Source organism: Saccopteryx bilineata, chromosome 6 (genome assembly GCF_036850765.1).
Source record: "Saccopteryx bilineata isolate mSacBil1 chromosome 6, mSacBil1_pri_phased_curated, whole genome shotgun sequence".
NCBI lineage: Eukaryota > Metazoa > Chordata > Mammalia > Chiroptera > Emballonuridae > Saccopteryx > Saccopteryx bilineata.
In genome coordinates, this window is record NC_089495.1 from 188,754,492 (window position 1) to 188,776,745 (window position 22,254).

The 22,254-nt window shown below is 43.2% G+C and overlaps 1 protein-coding gene across 6 annotated transcripts in view; it reads left to right on the forward strand.

The window, feature by feature from the left end:
- The window catches only part of BCAS1 (brain enriched myelin associated protein 1), a 76,604-nt gene extending 57,525 nt beyond the window's left edge, over nucleotides 1-19,079 (forward strand). For 4 of the 6 annotated variants that reach the window (XM_066235165.1, XM_066235163.1, XM_066235162.1 and 1 more), the window contains 4 exons: nucleotides 6,098-6,271; nucleotides 12,768-12,833; nucleotides 15,632-15,958; nucleotides 18,091-19,079. In XM_066235165.1, the coding sequence (XP_066091262.1) occupies nucleotides 6,098-6,271; nucleotides 12,768-12,833; nucleotides 15,632-15,958; nucleotides 18,091-18,165 (642 nt within the window). In that variant the 3' untranslated portion in view covers nucleotides 18,166-19,079. The remainder of the gene's footprint in view (nucleotides 1-6,097; nucleotides 6,272-12,767; nucleotides 12,834-15,631; nucleotides 15,959-18,090) is intronic. The other 2 variants (XM_066235167.1, XM_066235168.1) reach the window with 2 other exon arrangements.
- Nucleotides 19,080-22,254: the final 3,175 nt, after the last annotated feature.

The window sequence follows — 22,254 nt, forward strand, 5'->3', positions numbered from 1 at the left end:
TCTTCCTTCCTTCCTTCCTTCTTTCCTTTCTTCCTTCTTTCCTTCCTCTCCCTTTTTCCCTCCCCCTCAATCCCTGCATCTCCCCCTCCCTCCAAACTCCATACATCAGCAAAGCTCAGATCTCTCATGATTCCTAAAAATTCTCATAAGTTTACTGGCTACGTCTAGAGAGGGACTATTTGGTAACCTGAAAGGAGCCCCATGAGTCTTCTTCCCACGACCTTTACGTTGAAAGCCACGGGTTTGCTCTGGAGCACCAGTTAGCTTGGTGGCCCCGAATTTCTGGCAGAGAAGCTTCCTGGGACGTCAGTGGGTAGCAGGCTGTCTGAGAACCCGGGTCTCACGCACGCTGCGCTGTGGTGTTCGTCGCTAGCGGGCAGACAGGAAGTAGTTCACCTTCTCATGTGAAATATAAACCAGACTAGAAACATTAATTAAATTAGTGGTACCAAAGATAAACACAGAAGCTGGTAGAGAAATAAAGCAAGCCTGGCCTGTGGTGGTGCAGTGGATAGAACATTGAGCTGGACCGCTGAGGTTGCTGGTTCGAAACCCTGGTCTTGCTCGGCCCAGGCACTTTACAACAAGAAATAAAGCAAAATATTTTCTCAAGAAAATAAAGAAGCATTATAAAAATGGCTTTAAATTGCTTAGCCCTAGAAATGTTTCTGTTTTTTAAGCTTCAACATTTTATCTTCTAATAGCCTTTTATTAGCTGGGGGGGGGGGATCATTAATCATTAGCTTAAAAAGCTGTGATTTTGATTCCGTTATCCTCAGGCTGTATCATCTATTAGACTTCAGTTTACCCACCTCTTCAATGGCCATAATAACTTTACCTACCCCTTAGGGTCCTTGTGCAAATTAAATGAATAATGCACGTACTGTCCATACTTCAGTGCCCGAAGCGTGGGAAGAAAGAACTCAGTAGTTTAAGGGTTGGCAAACTAGAGCCCATGGACCAGTTCCAACCCATCACTGGTGTTCATGAAGCTCCTGAGAGAAGAATGGTTGTGACATTTTGAAAAAAAAATCAAAAGAAAAATAGTATCTCATGACATTTGAAAATAATACAAAATTCACATTTCAGTGTTTATGAGTAAAGTTTTATTAAAATACAGCCACATACGTTCCTTTGCATGTGGCCTATGGCTGGGTTCGTGCTGCCCCTGCAGGGCTGTGTAGGTGTGACAAAGCCCTTTGCGGAGAACGGAGCTGCCCCACTCATAGTCATCATCAGCAAAGGTTCTTTTTATCTCATGCTGCACGTCAGCTGTCAGTCGGCTGTGGGTGATCCTCCTGGCCTCTTCCTACTGAAATCTAGAATGAAGAAGCAGCCCCTTTGACGAGGACATACAGCTGTAATGGCAGAGAGAAAATAGTGCCCTGTCTGAACCTGGAAACAGCGCCCAAAACTTTCATTCAATCAAGGTTTCCATCAGGTCTGCTCACCTTCCATTTGCCAAAGCAAGTCACGTAGCAATGGTGCAGATGTACAATTCTCTTATTGGAAGGGGGAGTATGTAATCAGGAAAGTAAGGCAATTTGTCATATACTGCCATCCCTGGGCTCACATGGTCAAGGAGCTAGGCCATGTTAACTGACTTAGACCAGCTCAGCTGGCTTCATTCAAATCATGTAGTCTTAAAGTTAGGGAGGGCTAGTCCCCCACCAACTCCCCAAAGTAAAACTGGGTACGGTGAGCAGAATGAGGGAGAATAGTTACTGGGTAAAAAAATAAAACCTCTACAATGTCTTTGTAATCCTATAATCATGTTATAAGTCAAGTCAAAAAGAATCTAAAACAGATTCTAAAATAAAAACTTATAATACCAATGTTATGATGTTGCACATGAAGTTTAAGTGGAGGAAATCGATCTGGCTATAAGTCAGTTCTCCAAACTCACAGCTCTAGTAAAAACTGGATAAACCGCATTTTAAGAGTAAGCATGGTATAATATTTGAGGCAAAAAGTGCAGCTCTATTTTGCCAAAGTGCGTATCTTCGTGCAACATCGAATATCCCCTACTGACACCAAGCAAGGGAGGTTTCATTCTAAATCACACCAGAAATCTGATTTTCATTATGTCCATTAAAATGTGCAGCTGCAATCATATATTCTAAATGAGGAACAAGTTTTTCCAAAGCCATGGCCTACAAGGAAATTGGAAAACTATCACAAATAAAAATGAAGTTCTTATGTCTCTATATGCAAATAGGCTCCTAATTTAGCTTAAGTGCCTCTGATTTACCTCTGGAGTTTCCTTGGCTGCTGAAAGCCAACTTCTTGGGAGTTCTTTTTTTTTTTTTTTTTTTTAAGAATGGATTCTGGCCTACAATTTATGAGTTGCTACCTGTCAACCTTAAGGCACAGCAAGAGAACCAGTGGCAATCAGATAAAGTTGATTTATAAGGGAATTGCCATACAGTCTGATCAGTTTAGTTTGTGAGTAATTTTCCCTCCGGGCCCTTGCACACACACAAAAGAATGTGCTTCTTCAGAGACAGAGTACTTCTGAACCCAGAGACAGTGAGTCAGACTGTTCATTACTTACCCCTGGGCCATTTCTCATTGCTACACCTTTCTCCCTTTGATCTTAGGCAAGGTTGGCAACTACTGCACCCCGAAATATTTCATCGTGATTAGCCTAAACCACTAATCCCATTTTCTTCACAAGTAATTAGCCTCAGTGTTAAAAAAAATGTGACCTACTTTTTGGCCAATGAAATGTGACCTGAGGTAGGAGATTGGAACATGAAGTTCATGAGAAGGAAATCTTTAGCTGTGATCTTCCTTCCTTCTTAGGACATTGGGTGGAGGATGTGATGCCTGGACCTGTGGCAGCTATTATATATCCATGAGGTAGCACATAAAAGGATGAAAGTCCAGCATGGCAAGGATGGCAGAGGGACAAAGTATAGAAAGAGCCCCGGCTCTCAGAGACATTATGGAGCCACTAAACCAATCACAGAGCCTCTGACTCTCAAACATTTTGCTCCATATCACTATTGATTAAGTCATCTTTAGATATTCTGTTATTGGTAGAAAATTTTACCCTCGTTGAAATGGCTACTTACCTGTGTGGTGTGGCTTTGGCTAAGTCAGTCAGCCATTCAGATACTTCCTCTGTTGATAGCGATAACGTTATCTGCTATGAGCTGCCTCTGAAACTATTTCTGAGGTACTATATACTAAAACTACCTTGCACAATGACAGACACAATCACAGGTAGTTATCTGTATCATCTCTGCACATGGTGAGTGATTCCAGTAAAGAGCTCTCATCATAACACAAGTAACACACAGTAGTAATAACTGAGGGCTTACTGTATACCAGGCACTGTTTCAGGAACTTTGTATGCATTGCCTGACTTGGTTCTGAAAACAACTTTGTGATGTATATGCTGTTCCCATTGAAAAATGAGAAAAGACGGGCACAAAAAATGTTGAATGGGGACCTTGGTTTATTTAGACCCCCTGTGAGAGGCAGAGTCGAGATCTAGACTCAGGCAAGGCTGGTGCTAGAGGCTACGCTCCTAATCACTGTGTCAGCTGCCTGCAGGTCAGGCTGACCCCAGGGCTCCTGTAGCTGAAGCTTATCTCTCAGAAACACAATTGAATTAAATCAAGCCCAGTCGTGGATATCCATGACCACGTTTGACTGCAAATCCCAGTCTCTCCTTTGGCTCGGGTCTGAGCCTGGTTTCCTAGAGCCGGAACCGGGTCACAGACCCTGCAGTGAAGCCTCCTCACAAACATGCTGTATTTGACTGATCCAGTGCTGTAGTCTTGGAATACCATCCATCACATGGGACAACTGGGCTTTTGTTCCCAGGAGTCCCCGCCCTCCTTTCAGCCGTCTCTCTGGCCAGTCCATGCTGAGATCACCTGCTGAAAGCCAACTCCATGGCTCCTGGGGACTTTGAGTTTGTTACTCCCCACCTAGATCGTTGCTTACAGAGTAAAAATGCTAGAAGTCAGTCCAATAGTTTAAGAGCAAAAGGTGGAGAGAGGTCGTATTGCGGGGTGTTCTTTAATTCCCATTTGTGAATGGTCAGGCACCTTCCTCCTCCTGTGGATAGTGCAGAGACCAAGTGTCCTCTATTGCAGTGGTCCCCAACCCCCGGGCCATGGACTGGTACCGGTCCGTGGGCCATTTGGTACCAGTCCGCAGGGAAAGAGTAAATCACTTATATTATTTCCGTTTTATTTATATTTAAGTCTGAACAATGTTTTATTTTTTTTAAATGACCAGATTCCCTCTGTTACATCCGTCTAAGACTCACTCTTGACGCTTGTCTCGGTCACGTGATACATTTATCCTATCCGTCCCACCCTAAAGGTCGGTCCGTGAAAATATTTTCTGACAATAAACCGGTCCGTGGCCCAAAAAAGGTTGGGGACCCCTGCTCTATTGGATCATCTGGGTTGTTTGCAACCCAGCAGTGTATTCTGCCCCGCAGGCCAGGTGAGTGGTTTCTCCACAAGCCTCCTGTACTTCTGGAAATAAGTCAGTCAGGTCCCTTCCCCTGCTCGCTGACAGCAAAATGAGATCCTGCAGTGGCTGGGGTCTGGCCCCAGGAAGAACCCGTACAAGGAGTGCTTCTTTCTGAGGCGGGGACGGCAAACCTGTGTGTCAGGGGCCAGATAGTCATTAGTTTAGACTTCACAGGCCACAGACAGTCTCTTTTAGATACTTTTCATCTTTAAAAACAAAAATGCTTACAACCCTTTAAGAATGTAAAATCCATTCTTAGCTTGGAGGCCATCCCTGAGTGGAGACTCAGGGTGGGTTTGGTAGTGGTTTGCCAATCCCTGCCTGAGCAAACAAACAAAATTATAAAACTATCTCCAGGCCGGTTACCCCTGTCCTGTTGCAGGAAACAAAGCGAATGCAGGACTGTCCCAGAGGTGACTGGGGCACAGCACAGAGGTAGCAGGCCACGTGAGAGAGCACGTGTTGAGGTCAGAGTGCAGGTGAATCAGACCCCGGGCTCTCCATTCATCGCCGGCCAGCCTTTCCCACAACAGATGTTCAAGGGACGGTGAGGTCACTGGGCACCTTGCTGGGGGCCGTAAGCAGCTTAGCCAGCATTCTATTGCCAAGTTCATTTCTCTTCTGAAAGCATGAACTTCAGTTAAACAACAATGGCGCACGACTGGTCTGGGGTGTGGTGGGAAGTGGGTGACTGAGGAGGTGGAGTCCCTTCGTGGAGTGGCTTTCACATTATCCTTTCTGCACAGAAGACAGCTGTCAGCAGTTGCAGGGAACTAGGATGTTGAATGAAAGTTGTCCTGGTCACCATCTGTCAAGCTGGACTCTTAAGGGAATGACTCCTCATTTTTGCATGAGGCCAGGTGTAATTTACCTTTATGGCAGAACAGAGAGGTGGGCCTTCTAGAATGGAAGGGATTTTGAGCAGGTTTTTTGTTTGTTTGTTTGTTTGTTTTTATTTTTTTCTGAGGGAGACTCCCACTTACGCCTGACCGGGATCCACCCAGCAGGCCCACCAGGAGGCGATGCTCTGCCCATCTGGGGTGTTGCTTTGCTGCAACCGGAGCCATTCTAGCACCTGAGAAAGAGGCCATGGAGCCATCCTCAGTGCCTGGGCCAACTTTGCTCCAAAAGAGCCTTGGCTGCAGCAGGGGAAGAGAAAAATAGAAAAAAAGGAGAAGGGGAAGGGTGGAGAAGCAGATGGATGCTTCGCCTGAGTGCCCTGGCCGGGAATTGAACCTGGGACTTCCACACGGCCCGATGCTCTACCACTGAGCCAACTGGCCAGGGCCTGAGCAGATTTTGAGGGGCAGTCCCCAAAAGGGACTTCCTGTCCAAGCCTGTGCCTTCATGGGATAGGTATTTTGCCTCCAAGGCAGTCTTTTGGCAGCTGTTCAGAAATCAGCCACAAGAGCACCTTCTGTGATATGAGTGTTCCTTCTTGAAGATGTGCCTGTGTAGAAACGGTCATAGATTTACACCTGTAGCCACTAGGCAGACAAAGGGGCAACCAAGATCCTGCTTCAAAAAACATGTTTGGGGGGAAAATGTGGGGTGTTTGTTTGTTTGTTTCACTGTCTTATTACCTGGCGAAATAATCCAGGTGGTGTGTGAATCACCAGTAGAGGTTGTAAAGTCTGAGGAGGTAGACTCGGCCTTACAAACAGTGGATCTCAGCGACGAGGGAGACACCCCACCCGAACCCGCAGAAGCAAAGCTCAAAAGAGAAGAACGCAAACCACCAAGAACCTCCCTGATGGCGTTTCTCAGACAAATGGTAAGCCACGTGTTCCCGGTACAGAAAAACGGCAGACCCTAGGACAGCTTCTGAGAATAAAGACCTGTGTCACGAGCACGGGAGACACAGCTGTCGCTGGTGTAGATGGCATATGAGTTGTGCAAGTGAGAACACTCTCTTTTAGGCTTTGAGTTTCATCCTATAGAAAGTCTTCGTTTATTGCTAATATTTTGTAACCTTTCATTAACCTCTGCTAACTTAACTCCCTTTTTAACAAAGGAAGAGCTAGCCTTGGGTCCTGAGTGTTGGCAAATGACAATCTGTGCCCCCGAGAACTTACTATTATTGTGTACTTTTAGTTGTATTTATTTTTAAAAGGTCCTCCTCCTCTTTATGGCAAATGATAGTGCTTTTCTTATTGTGGCGGTAACAGGCAGTTTCCCTTGAGAATGCCCTGGTTGACGGAAAGAACATTGGCATTGTTAAAGGACTCAGTAATAAATAGTCAAAGTTACATGTTGACATTGGAAGAATTCTGAAGGTGACATGTGGGTGCCACACGCTTGGACAAAGCTGACTTGTAGATAAAACTCAGATAAGGGAACGACAACATAATTTTCTAATAATGAATATGTATAACTGAGTTGGTGACTTCACCACACTTTTAGTTTCTATAAAACGGAAAGAATGTTGGCAGACATCCTACGGTGTTGATAAGACTCAAGCACACTACTATATAAAGATCCAAGAACTTAAATAATGTAATGAACTAAAACTCAAATCAGTCGGAAGACCAAAAAAAGAAAAAAAAAATACACGTAGAAGGTCATTGGTTTAATTCTCTTTTAATGAAAAACAAGAATTTCATTAGAGTGTGCCTTTATTTTCAGGAGCATTTGGGAATTGAATCCTTTGAGAAAGCCACTCTAATTTCACAGGCCCAACCTGTTCAGGAATTCTTTCTAGTCCTCAAAATAAAACAAAACAGAACAAAAACCCTTGTCAGTGGGAGTGGGAGCAAATAGAAATAACTGTTAAGAATTGTTGACAGGCATCATTTCCTTTTATGCCGGGTTCAGCGGAGTGAGATGCGTAGGGTAAGGCGTGGGCAGCCCGGTGGCTGGAACACCATCTATATTCCTGGCCAGTTTTTCTGCAGCTTGGCACTGAACATGGAGAGCAAGATTTGAGACTTTGAAACCAATTTTTACATGATGTTAGGAAAGGAAAGAACATGTGGCCTGTTTCTAGCAACACATCTACATTGAAGGTGGGATCCCCAGAAGAGCTCATTGTAGCTCTGGGTGTGACCCCGCTTTCTCATCTCTGCATGTAGTGGAGAGATACAAAAATAAATAAATAAACACACACACACACACACACACACACAAACAGAATGATTTTCTCTTTGAAATAGCCAATCTGATACTTCTTCATTTAAAAGAGAGGAAATGCCTGACCCGCGGTGGCACAGTGGATAAAGCATCGACCTGGAATGCTGAGGTCGCCGGTTCGAAGCCCTGGGCTTGCCCGGTGAAGGCACATATGACAAGCAACTACTATTGATGCTTCCCACTCCTCCCCTTTCCTGCCGTTCTCTCTTGCTCTCTGTCCTCTCTCTAAATATCAATAAATTGAATCTTTAAGAGAGAGGAAAATACAAGGGCCTCCAAATAAAGCGTGAAAGACGTCAAAACCATCCATTCAAAAAAACAATAAAATAAAATAAAAATAAAAATAAACAATTCTTAAATTCTAATGAGGTCCCACATTACTTAAGTTCATCCTCCAGAGCTACCCATTGCTCGGTGATACTTTCTAGCAGTAGAAACTGGGTAAATCTGAACTGTTAAGGGAACAGAATTGGAAACAAAAGTCCTTTGAAATTGATTTTTCCATAGCATAGCAGTAGAGGTAGGAGAGGACACATTTTTCAAAGCACACGTCAGTGGGCCCATACTGTCAGATCCCACAATGTCCCTGTTCTTACCTGTTGCCCAATAAAAGGGTGGTACCTGGGAGCTTGGACATTGTTCCTTTTAATGTTTAAACTCCAAAGCTTTGTGACTGTTGGAATTTCCCCTAAAACTTCAGATATCCTAGTGATCCTTATCTTGCATTCTGTTTTGTTTTCATTGTAACATTCTATTACTGTTGCAATTAATTCAAATCCACGAAAGACTTGAGTTTTCCCCTTTAACCACAATCCCCGCGACTCCCTATTGTCACACCCAGTCCAGCTCACTCATGTATGTTCCTGGTCCTATCCCTGTGGGTATTTGAGTTTGCAACCCCTGACAGAGAGCCACCTCGCTCATTATGACAACTTCATTGAATCACATTGTCTGGGTGTGTCATACACATTAGCCATTGCTCTATTGATGAACGATTGGTTTGTTTCCAACTTGTTGCATTTCATTTACTCATTTATTGAACAAATAATTACTGAGCACCCACTTTATCCGAGGCACTAAGGGATACAACAGTGAGCATAAATAGGCGTGGTTCTTGTCCTCACAGAGAATCAAGACTAACTAGCAAAACAAATGTTTATTTTTAACTGTCTGCCATGATCAGTGAGCACACACCATGGATCTTACAACACATGCTCCACTAACCTGTGTGAACACCATCGTACCTGGCTTTATGCAGCTGTGTTAATATCCCCTGAGTGCAGACTTCTGGACACAGCTTCAGCAATTATTTTGAGGAAACACGTTTAGGTTACATTTTATGGCTTCCAAAATAAAGTCTTTGCATTTATGCAGGAAGAAAAAGAAGCTGCTTGAAAATAGAGACAGTATGTGGTTCATCGCTATAGATTTTTCTTTTCTTTTTCTTTTTCTTTTTTTGAGAAAAAAAGAATATTTTAACTGATTTTAGATATTTTTATACAAAACATAGGTTTTTAAAAATAATTGATTTAATAGAGGAGAAGCCCTGGCCAGCTGGCTCAGTGGTAGAGCATCAGCCCAGCGTGTGGAATGTCCCAGGTTTCATTACTGGCCAGGGCACACAGGAGAAGTGCCCATCTGCTTCTCCACCCCTCCCCCTCTCCTTCCTCTCTGTCTCTCTCTTCCCCTCCCGCAGCCAAGGCTCCATTGGGGCAAAGTTGGCCCGGGCGCTGAGGATAGTTCCATGGCCTCCACCACACGCGCTAGAATGGCTCCAGTTGCAACGAAGCAACACCCCAGATGGGCAGAGCATCGTCCCCTGGTGGGCATGCTGGGTGGATCCTGGTCGGGTGCATGCGGGAGTCTGTCTCTCTGCCTCCCCGCTTATCATTTCAGAAAAATACAAAAAATAGAGAGAGAGAGAAAGGAGAAAACTCTACTTCAAATGCATCCCCCTTGTTTTGTAATCTGAGTCCATTCATCAGATCATTAATTTTCTACCTTCTAGTTTTTGTTTTCCTTAATTTTACTTCAGATAGATTTACTATCCCATGACAAAGTAACTCTTGGCTGAGTTTTTATTTTTAATAAACGCATTGCCCAGTTCATTTCTAAAGAGATCTTTCTCTTTCTAGAAATTAACCTTCTAAAAGTAAAAATAGACAGAATATCTTTTTTATTTCAAATAACTTTATTTCCAGGAAAAGAAAATACAGAGCCACATAAGTTCTTATGTTACATTCAGCATAGGTAGATATCCCACTTCACAAAAGCCCTCTGGGCTCCTACAGATTTTCAAAATAATTGCAAGGAACAGCTAAGACATCTGTCATGCTCTAAATAAAAAAAGATGCATTAATTTAACTGTATGTCAAGTAATTGGGTAGTTGAAGCATTAGTATATTTTTATAAAGTGAGTGGGTAGAGAACTGTATTCATCTACCTGCAAACCAGGTAGGCAGATGAAGCCATAAAGATGGTAGATAGAAATACAGAGCTACAGATTTAACATTTGTCAATATTAATAACACCTTGTACTTGAAAAGTACATTCCTCCTCCAAACTAAGTCACATGCATTCTTTCGTTTAATCCTCCTCCAGTCTCCTTAGACTATTGGTTTTGTTAGAAACGCTTTGTTAGAATAATGTTCTCAGGCTTAGGTAAGAAAGATGGTGAGCTTCAATACTGGGCAAATTAAGACCCACATGAGGAGACAGTCATGAAATCAGAGGGGTTTCTTTGTTGATTTTATTTCATCCAATAGTCTAAGAAAACCTGTTGAAATGTACTATCTGGAGGGGGAAAAAGATGGTGGTTTACAATGATATATATATTTTTAAACCAGACATTTTCTAGCCAAACTTTTTTATCTCATATTCTTCCCTGAGTATTAGATATGAACATAGAGCTGCTCTTTAAGGAAGGGTTTCTGGAAGCAGCATTTGCGTGAGCAGTTTCTGTCTTCAATGTTTTGCATTCCTTTCTACCCTTAAAGGGGATTCTGTACTTCACAGTTATTAATAGTAATAATAATAATAGCTGGCGTCTGTTTATTGCATGCCAACGGCGTGACTGGCACTGTGCTAGAAGCACCTCGCACGTATCAACTCACTTATTAATATAAAAACCTTGTGAAACAAACACTCCTCCTGCCCCACTATGCAGATGAGGGCATAGAGACTCCGGGTTTAAGCGATCTGCCCAAAGTCACAGCCCTGCTAATGGGCAAAGCCAGAACTCAAATTCAAGTTTTTGTTGATTCTAAAGTTCACCCTTGTATTCATGTTCTTTCTGCTTCCTGTGCCCCTGGCAAATACTAGGGAGATAAATGGGGATAGAACAACCAATACTCTGTGTTGGTGACTCTCTTAGTAATGTTTTCTGTGCAAACATCATTTTTATGTCTTGGGCTTACCTGTCATTCCCTAAAATTACACTTAATTGAAATGACAAGGCAAAAGGAAGAAATGAACACGTCACTGACATAAAGCTTGGACATAGTCTTCTGAATATCCTTGTCACAAAAATGAGATTTACCTCTAACTGTGTAATTTTGTCTGAACTGTCCAATTTCATTTCAAATGTGTTTTTTGGTTTGGCGCAGAGTTTGGACTCATAACCCTTGTTTATCCTGGAAATTTCTATCAGGTCCTGGGTCCTTGGATTTGTTGTAATAAGGCCAATTTGGTAAACAGTGTTGCTGATATACTCACACTAAATTTAAAGGGCATCTCAATTCTTCTTATGGATTTCAACTTGGGTTGGACTAGATCTCCATCAAAACATATTTTCATTCCTTTCAAGGAAATGTGAACTGACCACCAAACATCTCCACTAGAATCCTGAATATCTAAGATATATAAATGTCTGATGTGGTTCAGACATTCCTCAGAGTATCAAGCTATAGGAATGCATGACACAATAAAAGAAATAGAAAATGACTTTATTAATATTGCCAGGCTTGTATGTCACAACCAGGTCCTGTCTGCACACTGCAGGCTGGACATCCTGACATGCTTCCCCTTTGACACTCATGAACAGAAATAAACTCCATGAAGAGAGTTGCTCAGTGTCACACTGGAAAATCTCTGAAATTGCTTAACAGGCTTCAGACTGTTCTTTAAAGTATTAGTCTCTGAAAGAATTTTAGTCTCTTTAAACAGGAACACTGCTATTTTTGACAGCTGGAAAAAATAAGTTTCTGTGGTTATGGTTCTTTTAATACAGAACCCAACATGAACTATTCTAATTTGGCTCTGAAAGAGAGTTATGCCCAGAGGAAGGAAGGAGATAGAGAGAAAAATGAAGGAGGGAGGTATAGAGGGAAGGAAGAAGGGAAGGAGGGAGGGAGGAAGGAAGGAAGGAAATTAAGAAGGAAGGAAGGAAGGAAGGAAGGAAGGAAGGAAGGAAGGAAGGAAGGAAGGAAGGAAGGACCACTAAATGTCACCAGTGGAGGCTACCAATGGTTTGATTTTTTATTCATCTATTTTTATTTTTCCAATGTTACTGAGATCTAACTGACATATATCACTGTATGAGTTGCAGGTGTACAGAATAAAGGTTTGACTTACATATATTGTGAAATGATTACTTCAATAAGTTTGGTTAACATCCATCATCTCATAAAGGTACAATAAAAAGAAATAGAAGCCAAAAAAATGTTTCTTCTTACAACGAGAATTCTTAGGACTTACTGTCTTAACAACTTTCCTATGTATCATACAGCAGTGGTAACTATCGTCATTATGGTATACATTACATCCCTAGTACTTATTTATCTAATGACTGGACGTTTGTACCTTTTGACCACCTGTTCGCTCATTGAGTCATTCATTCAATATGTTCAATTGGTATTTTCATCATCACTTATTTATCCCAGAATTCCTAACCCCAGAGTTTAAGACTTTTGTTGTTGTTGTTATTTTTGGAGGCCAACACTTGAATTTAGACTCTGGATGTAGACCAACCACATGGAAATTGTGTAACTCACAAGTAATCCATTTCCATTTGGTCTTCCATTTGTGTTGATCTCAGTCTCAACAACGAATGACTATGGCCACCTATATCAGAACTTTCTTTGCGTTCTCCATCTTGCTGTGCTAATGGTAGCTGAAAGGCCATTGTTTGTTTGTTATTTTAGTCAGTGAAAGGGGATGGAGGGATCACCCACTCAGAAGAAGTAAATGGGAAAGACTCCAGCTACCAAGTAAGTGACCTGTAAACTCGGTTTGGTGGTGGGTTTAGCTGGCATGCTCTTGGTTCTCTCCAGCTTCATTTCCGGGCAATCCTCAACCATGCCCACTCATTCAAACATCTCTGAGTTAAGCGCCTGCTGGCTACCAGGCACTGACTTGGGCTCCGCAGATACAAGTATGAACAAGCCAGACTTCCCTAGCTATTTCTCATTACAAAGCTTCACACATACTCTTCCCTCTTCTCCATGTGGAAAAATTCCTCCCGGTCCTTTAGGTCTTGACTTAAATGTAACAGGAAAACTCGATTCAACAAGTATTTCCTGAATGTCTCATCTGTACCCGGCACTCAGGTCTACACAGTCTCTCCGGAAGAGTTACCTCTGGTGATGTTAAACCAGGATGATCAGTTTTCCCAGGACATTCCTGATTTCAAAACTGTAAATTTTATGTCCTGGCAACCCCCTCACTCCCAGACAGATCAAGACGATTGGTCCCCTTATGTTTGGCATTCCATATAGGCTCTCTGTTACTAGGTAATTTACATAGTACCCCCAGCACCATGAGGTGTGATTTCTTTAAGTATCCCCACACAGATGAGGAAGCTGAGAGAGCGAACAGTTTATTTCAAACCACAGAGCAAGGACGTGGCGGCACTAGAACCAAGTCCCTTTTACTCCAGACACGAAGCTTTTAGCTACTCACTGTGTTTTACAATCTTCCGTGCAACCAAAATAGTTAATGAGCTGTCTGAATGGGGTCACTGGTTTCTGGCCTTTCTGAGCAGCGTGGTGGTGGGAGTCTTTGGCTCATTCGAAGGCGAGTGTCTACTTGGGGCTGGCTGGCTGTTGTATTTGGACATCTGTATCTTAGCATCTGCTACAACTTAGGCAACCAAAAGAAATATTCAGGACATGTGGTTGTGGAACGGCTTCTCGGCTTCACTGGATGTCTGATGCTGCTTCCTACAAAGGATTCTGCCCCTCAGAGGGCAGCAACCTGGGGAATCTTTTTTCTACCTTCTCACTTCTTTCTCATTGGTGTGTTTAATCCATGGATGTGAATTACAGTTCTCTGGTCTCTGTCTTATCAAACTGTCACTCTGTCATAGAATTCCTGGACCTAGGGACAGTATATAAATTTATGAATCAGAGGTTGTAAATATATATCCAGTACATCAAATGTGGACCACAGGGGTCCTTGTACTGTGGTTGTTTGCTATGAATAGGGCTTTAAAACTTTAGATGTCACCATTTAAAAATGGACATACTGTATTTTGCATTTAAAATTTTCAATTTTAAGTTTCCATTGAAAAAAACAAATCTGTAATCCCACATAGCATCTCTTGACTAGGTCTGGGCAGCTGTTTACACAGGGCATGTGACATTCAGTTCACCATAGTCTCCCTACTCCAATGTTACTTACTGTCTCCCTAACTGTCCTACTCCAAACTGTCTCCCTAACATTAAAGACAGTGTTGCTTGGACTGGTGCATTTCTTACACTGGAGAACTATTTCTTTAGCCTTATGTCAGTTTCGCAGCTGGGGAAATAAGTTCTGCATGCAATTATTCTTACCCCTAGCCTCGGTCATGGTTTTATTTTAATCTGTCTGGCCCTACAGGTGTTTCAGTTCAAGTAAATTGTGGAAAAAGCCTTTTACTTCCTAATGGATTTTTCTGTTATCTGTAATTTACCCAGAATTTTTTTTTTTAGAATTTTGGATTTTACAGCCTCATCCCTCCAAATTGTAGTAACCAAGTAGGATTGTAAACATTTCACTTTAGCATGAAAGTATGAACATTCTAAATTATAAATAAAACAGTCATCTTCTTTATCACTGTTTGGAGAAGCAAGAGGACAGTTTCACACCAGAAATCAAGATAGACATAAAGAGCAGGTATCCCCAAGAAAAGAGTCACGTGTGGTTGCAAGTACAGAAACTCTCTCAAAACAGAAGTAAGCATGAGAGGGCTTCAGGAACAGCTTGATCCAGGGGCACACACAGTGCCATCAAGTGCATGGGTTCTCTCTTTCTCTCTTCATCTCTCAGCTTTCTTCTTTATTAGCTAATTTTCAAGCAGATTTTTTTCTGGACATGGTGTTGGCTTTGGAAACTTCAGGTTTTTATCTTTAAATTCAACATAAAAGGAACCTGGCCAAGTAGCTTAGCTGATTAGACTGCTATCCCCATTCACAAATGTTGCAGGTTTGCACATTCAGGAAGCAACCAATTAATACATAAATAAGTGGAACAACAAATGTCTGTTCCTCTTTCTCTCTCTCTGTCTCAAATCAATCAATATATAATAATAAATCCAACAGAAAAGGAGCAAGACTTTCTCTGGTGGTTGTAGCAAAGCTCTGAGATGAGCTCAGTTTTTAGCAGTCTTTGGCTGTCCTGAACCAGTCTCATTCAATGATCTGATTGGTCGGGCCTGAGTCACATGCTCCGTCCAGAGGTGTAATTAGTTCAACTAAACCCCAAGGAATAGATGGAGAGGAGAGATATCAGTTCCCCAAGGAAAACCCCAGTTCTGGTTCCAGAAGGAGGAGGAAAATGTTTGCTGGGAAAGCATGAAATTAATTAACGAATTATTAGATGAATAAATAAGTGTTCCCTACTGTGATCTTGCACCATAATAAATATTGGCACATTTTTCTTTTTCTTTTATTCCTTCATTACACTCAGGGCTCATGAAAATGTAGGTACCGTCCAGCATTTGAACATTTCTGTTTTAACATATTCATTCACCTGCTATTGAGAGTTGTCTTGCAGCCACTAAGATGCCTTGTGTTTGAACTCGCTGTAGACCTCGAACTCCCCGGAGAAGGCCATCCCGCCACCAGAGCCGGAGCCGGTAGGAGCTGGCCAGAAGGGCAAGGAGGGCTCCTCCAAGGACAAGAAGGCCACGGCCGAGACCAACAAGCAGAGAAGCAACAACAAGCAGGAAGCCAAAGAGCCGGCCCCATGCGCATGTGCGCGTGCGGGCGCAGGTGCAGGTGCAGGTGCAGGCGCAGGAGTGGCCGCCGGCGCGGAGCCCGTGGTGGTGGAGGCCAATGCGCTGCAGAACGGGGACAAACCCCAAAAGAGACCAGAGAAGCGGCGGCAGTCCCTCGGGGGCTTCTTCAAGGGCCTGGTAGGTGGATCTTTCAGCATTTCTTTCTGGGATCTCCTGCCAGGGGTGTGCTTCCCACCTCTAGAGGGGGTCGATTGGCTAGGAGCTGGCCGGGCATTGGACAAACAATATTTATTCAGCACCTGCTGTGTGCCAGGTGCTGTAGGCCTTGCTGCCTAGAGGCGACAGTCAGGGAGGGATTGATGGGCTGGGAAGATCTAGGAGGTAGAAGGCACGCAGGTAAGGGCAGCCTGGGGGTGAGGACGTGGCCTGGACTTGAGTTTGAGAGGAGTGTCAGGGAGGCCGTCTCAGAGGAAGGGTGGACAGAGGAAACAGAAGGAGGTTCGAAGGCAGAATGTGTTCCAGGCAGTGGGACGAACAGTACCCAGGTGTGCAGGGGAGTCAGCAGAGACCTGAAGTGTAGTCTGACTGGTAGACAGAAAGCAAGGGCAGGGAGATGCTGGCAGGGACAGGGACAGGGACAAGAAGCATCTCTGTTTATCTGTGGCCTAAGGCAGTGGTCCCCAACCTTTTTTGGGCCACAGACCAGTTTAATGTCAGAAAATATTTTCACGGACCGGCCTGTAGGGTGGGACGGATAAATGTATCACGTGACCGAGACAAGCGTCAAGAGTGAGTCTTAGACGGATGTAACAGAGGGAATCTGGTCATTTTTAAAAATAAAACATCATTCAGACTTAAATATAAATAAAACAGAAATAATGTAAGTTATTTATTCTTTCTCTGTGGACTGGTAGCAAATGGCCTACGGACTGGTACCGGTTTGCAGCCCGGGGGTTGGGGACCACTGGCCTAAGGGAGTCTTGAAGAATTTAAATTAGGGAGATTGCTCTAAACCTGAACCTGGGAACTCGGTATACAGAGGTGACTAACACTTTGCTCCTTCCCTTCAGGGAAGCCCAGTTGGAGATGAATGGAGGCCAGACATTAAATAATTAACCTTTTGTGTCCTTTATTTCTTTATATTTGGTTCTTTGTTTCCTCCCCTAGGCTATTGGTTTTTGGAGGACAGTGACTATATCTGTCATGGGAAAATGTGATGTCCTCCCCAAGATGGTGGCTAGAACCTAGTAGAAACTCCATAAGTTTTTGCTAGATGGAGGGATAGATAAACGGACAGATGCATGCATGCATGGACTGATGGATACATGAATGCATGGATGGATGGATGGATGGATGGACGGATGGATATAGGTAGAATAAAATAGGACACTCGGAAATGTTTCATTATATTTGAGAGACTGTAAATCCTGGCAAACAAGGAGTGTCTAAAGGGTCATTACTAAGGTGATAAGGTGATCAGTCATAAACCAGGAGGAGAAGCAAGTGAAATCAGACCTAGGACACAGGGGAATCTGGGTTGAGCCAGGAGGACAAGGCAAGGAAATAACACTGATGCTAGTCGTGAGCTGGGGTTAATCTTCATGTTGCAACAAAAGCGGGACAGTTACATGAAGCACATTGCCCTAAACCTACCTAGTCATTCATAATCACTCTGTCCCAGGAGTATCTTAGGGATTGGTGACCTCTAACGGGTAGAAGAAAGTGAGGGCAATGGTTCCCTTGGCCCAGGTTTGGTCTTCAGAACAGCATCTCTGAGGATCCTATTCGAAAGAGGACTCTCAGACCCCAAGTGCAAAGTTTTATGATTGATGTCATCATATTACTCTGAAGTCACAGAGCTTCCATTCTGATGGAGACAGACGTTAGATACATAACATTGTTTCATATGTGATACATTTTATAAGAAAATTAAACTGGGCAGTGTGGTTAGAAAGTGATGAGAGAGGGTGACTGATGTGAGATATGATTGTGGAGGGTTTTCTACACCACAGGCACTGTTCTTAAGCACATTACAAGTACAAACTCTACCTTAGAACAGCTCTCTGAGGTGAGTCATGTCACCCCCATTTTAAAAGACAAAGATGCTGAAGCACAATGAGTTATTTGTCCAGGATTTCACAGAGCTAGAAAGTCACATAACTGGGCATTGAACTTGGGCATCTGATGGCGAGTAAAGTGGATTTATTGAGCACAGCACTTGGCACAGAGTAAGTGCTAAATAAATGGTGGTTGTTGTTATTGATATAGCAGCTCTTCATTGGGAAATACTTCTTTATCTTATTCTCCAGGGACCAAAGCGGATGTTGGATGCTCAGGTGCAAACAGACCCCGTATCCATTGGACCAGTTGGCAAATCCAAGTAAACAAATCGCCACAGTTCCCACCAAGTCCTCCTGCCACCAAGATGCCTCCTCCCTACCCATCTCCTCCCCAGATCCACTCCATGTATATATTTTTTTCTTCTGATGGCCATCAAATGAAATTCTGCCTACTTAAAACTAAGCCTGAGCTGTTGTATATCGAGGTGTATTATTTACGACTCTAGTCCAATCTTTCCTGGTAAATAATTGTAAGGATGGTTTAGCAGGTTCACTAGTCAGGTCAGAAGAGTCGATGGTTGGGGGTGGGTTGGAGGAATGCTTTCTGGTTATGAAAAATGGCAGTGATGAGTAAGTTGCAGGGAAGAAATGGCTACTGGAAGGAATTTAGCTTTGTAGTAAACACAAGCTCATCCTAAGCTTGAAGAGGAGAGAGGAAAATTCATTTGTTTAAGTTCACATTTCAAGGAGAAAGGACACGGGCTCTGTGTTGGGGGGTTGCCAATTTCCTGGAATGGAATGTGTGGGGAACGGAAAAAAAGGAATGAATAAGAGTTGTTTTTCAAATAGGGTCCTTGAAAGTGATTGACGAGAGGGGCAAGATTGACTGGAGAGGGCTTGAAACGATTTGGGAAAACAATTGCTGTTTTGAGGCTCAGTGAAAAGGGCAAGGATTACAACTTAAAAAAAAAAAAGCGAATAAATGAAGTTGCAACTTTATTTTGCAACACAAGGGGGCACCCGGGGCTCCATATTAAATCGTGCATCCTGTGTCCCTAACAAAGATGTGGTCTCTTGGATCTTACATTATTAATGTTTCTCAGATGGCCGAGGGGCTTGCTTCATCTGTTCTTTCTGACACTTATCTCAAGTCTGTCTGTAATTTCCTAATATTCTCAGGATGTGCTCTGATAAAACCCTTCCCATAACCCCAGTTAATAAAAATTTACAGAAGTTTATTCAAATACCTGAGGATTTTTTTAATACTTGTACAGAGGAGTAAATAGGACCGTGAATCTATTAAAATGTAATTTAAAAGTAGCATATGATTGACGGATATCATGTACACTGTATCTTTCTTTGATTTAATAAAAAAAATACATTTACATCTAAAGCATCTTTTAATTTTCCACTTTTAAAGCAGGTCTCTCATATCCTATGTCTGAGATGCCTTTATCTTCCCCAGTTAAAAAAAAAAATCAATGCTATTCTCTCAGCTTGCCTGCTCTCCCAGATCCCCTAGATTTCCTGGTATGTGGGTGCACATACATTCGCACATACACAGGCACATATATAAAGGCACTGTCCTGGGCCAGGCTGCCTAGAGCAGAGCCTGAGACAGGGATTCATTCCCGTGCATGTGATATAGAGAGGGAGGGCTCGGGTGGAGAGGGAGGAATAGAACAGGACTGGGAAGGAGCTGAGCCCATTGGGCTCAGCTGCAGTTGAGTTGCATGATCCCCAGGGGGCACTACAGTATGACTTGCACCACGCAGCTGGTGCTACCTTGAACCAAGGGGGGGCGGCCTTTGTACCCTTATTGGTGAGTCATGGGCCACCTTGGGAGGGGGTGAGAAGGGCAAGCAGCTTCCATTGTGCTGAGAAGCTGGGATCCCTTAGCAACTAGAGGCTGTCTGCGTGGGCAAGGTCCACTACAGGTACACACATTCATACCTACAAGCAGGATTGCATATGTGTTCATGCGTATGAACATACACACATATATGCATACAGAAATGGATAAACACATGCGCGCATTCATATTCATACATACAAATAGATGCATGTAACTAACAGATACACACATACTGGCTCATACAAATCCATCACGTGTGACCGAGCCATCACACCTTGATCGGAAATAAATTTAATATATTCTCCTAAGTCTGCACTTTAGGCAAATAAAACCATGGTTCTGGCAAGAAGGCATTTAGAAAATGTGTTTGGGGTGGGGAAGTTATCTCTAAAAATCCTTGTTAGGGGCCCTTTGCCGCTGCGGCCTCCTGGATGCGAGGTTTCCAACAAAGACCCTTGCAGCGGAGATAGCTTCTTCAGATCTTCTGCCCAAACCTGGAGATTACTCAGCACCTGCGACTCAGCCAGTTGAGAATGACCTCATGCCACTTCGTGTCCAAATGTTTAATGTAGCGCAAATCGGGGGTTGGGGGAAACCCTTTGGGGAAGCCCTTGGTCGAGGTGACTTTCCCTCAGCCCTCCACGGGAAAATTCAAGGGGACCAGGCAGCTGGTTATTCCTTTGTCTCAAAACACCAGGGGGGTTGCCTGGGCCACCCCAGTCCATTAAGAAAGGTGATAGCATCGTTGACAAGTTTCACCTCATTGGGCTCTGGGCTTTCTGAATACACCCAGGAGGAACTGAGTCACTAATACAGAAGGAACCTGCCCATCCCCTATCTCCCCAGAAAAAAAAATTTTTTTAATTTTTTTATAAGAGGTACTTTGCTGAGAATTACCCTGCAAAGCATGCCAACAGCTTCTATAACTGGTTTCCCATCTCCTTGGCCAAAAAGGAGAGCGATCTTTTAATGAAATCACTTGTTTGGTTTTCTCTAAAGCATGAACATTTAAGCCAGAGTCGACTTGGGGGGCTAGGGGGGAACTCTATCCAATTGTAGCCTAAGAAGCAGGTTAAAACTCCATTTTTTGAGTTTTGTGTGATTTTCGTTTTACGGTTTTTTGTTTGTTTCAGTCGAGAGCCTATTTCTGAGCATTTACAATAAAAACGCATTTCCATGCCTCGTGCTGAACTAGATGACAACAAACAGACTCCCTCGAGTGAGCTCAGGACAGGATTCACAGAGGGGCTGAAGTTCTTTTAGCAAAAGCGTTAAAATCACCCTGAAACTGAAACAGAAATTGAGACCTGGGGGAAGGGGGCAAAGGTGCCTTTTTAAAGTGTGTGTTCTCATTTACTTGTTTACTGGTTTATTTTTAGGTGCGCAGGGAACAGTGTCCTCTCCAACGTCAAGAAGAAGTGGCCTTTCCCAAGAATTGAGCTATTGAGCTGAAATGGCCGCCATTAGGGGAAAAACAAAAAAACAAAAAACAAAAACTCCACTTCCCAGTTGCAGCTGAAGGTGACTCGTTGATTGATATCCATATAAGAATTCGTTCAAAAGCACAGTTGTTCTCGGCAGCCCCGAGGTCCCTCATGAAGTCATCATTTTGGGGAAAGAGACAAATACCCCCCAAAAAAATGCCCAAAAGGGAGGAAAAAGAGAAAGAAAGTGAAGTTCTTGGGTTTTCGTTGTAAACCCCACCACTTCCCTCTTCAAGGAACACACACACACATACACACACACACACACACACACACACACAACACACTAGCTGGCTGGTCCCTGTTTGTTTGCAAACAGCCCAGATTTAAATTAGATTCCAAGAGGCTAAAATCTGCTGGCTCTTTAAACCAGTCCTGCTGGCTCCGGTTCAGAGAGCCTGGAAGGGAGCAGGTTTTCACACACTGAGCCTGACAAATGCCATTTCTTATGTCAAATAGTCCCAAATTGATCTTCAGCTTAAAAAAATGCAATTGGCTAGCCTACCTTCCTTAAAGAGCAGGAAAGTGATTTCAATGATTCACTCACCCAAGGAGCAAGCGCAGAGACTGCGCTCTGCAGAGACATAGGAAGGGAAGGGTTGGCTTTAGCCATCCTCCCAGTGTCCCTTGTTAAGCCTTTTTTAAAGGCAGTTCCCACGGTGAGCAGAGTTAGGCTCCCCTGTGATCTAGAATCTTGTTCATGCCCTCAGTGCAAATAAAGTGGCCTGGCCCACTGGAAAAGTATGGGCTTCATTAGGAAGAAAAGAAGTCACTTATAGTGCAGCAAATTCAGTACATTTGTCATTCAGATCTTTAGTGCTGGCCTGAATGCAGTCAGGATCCTGCCCTTTGCATAAATTGGTTTTCTGAGGAGTTTAACCCTTTCACCTCTGTTTCCTTTCCCCAGAAAGGTACTCATTGGAGCCTCTCCATTCCCTGGCCCTTTAACTAGCCCTAGCAGACAGAGCAACCCATGCAATTTCACTGAAATAAGGGTTATATATAGTAATAACACCTTAGATTATCACACTTCCCAGTGTATAGAATATTTTTGAATGCATTATCTAATTTACA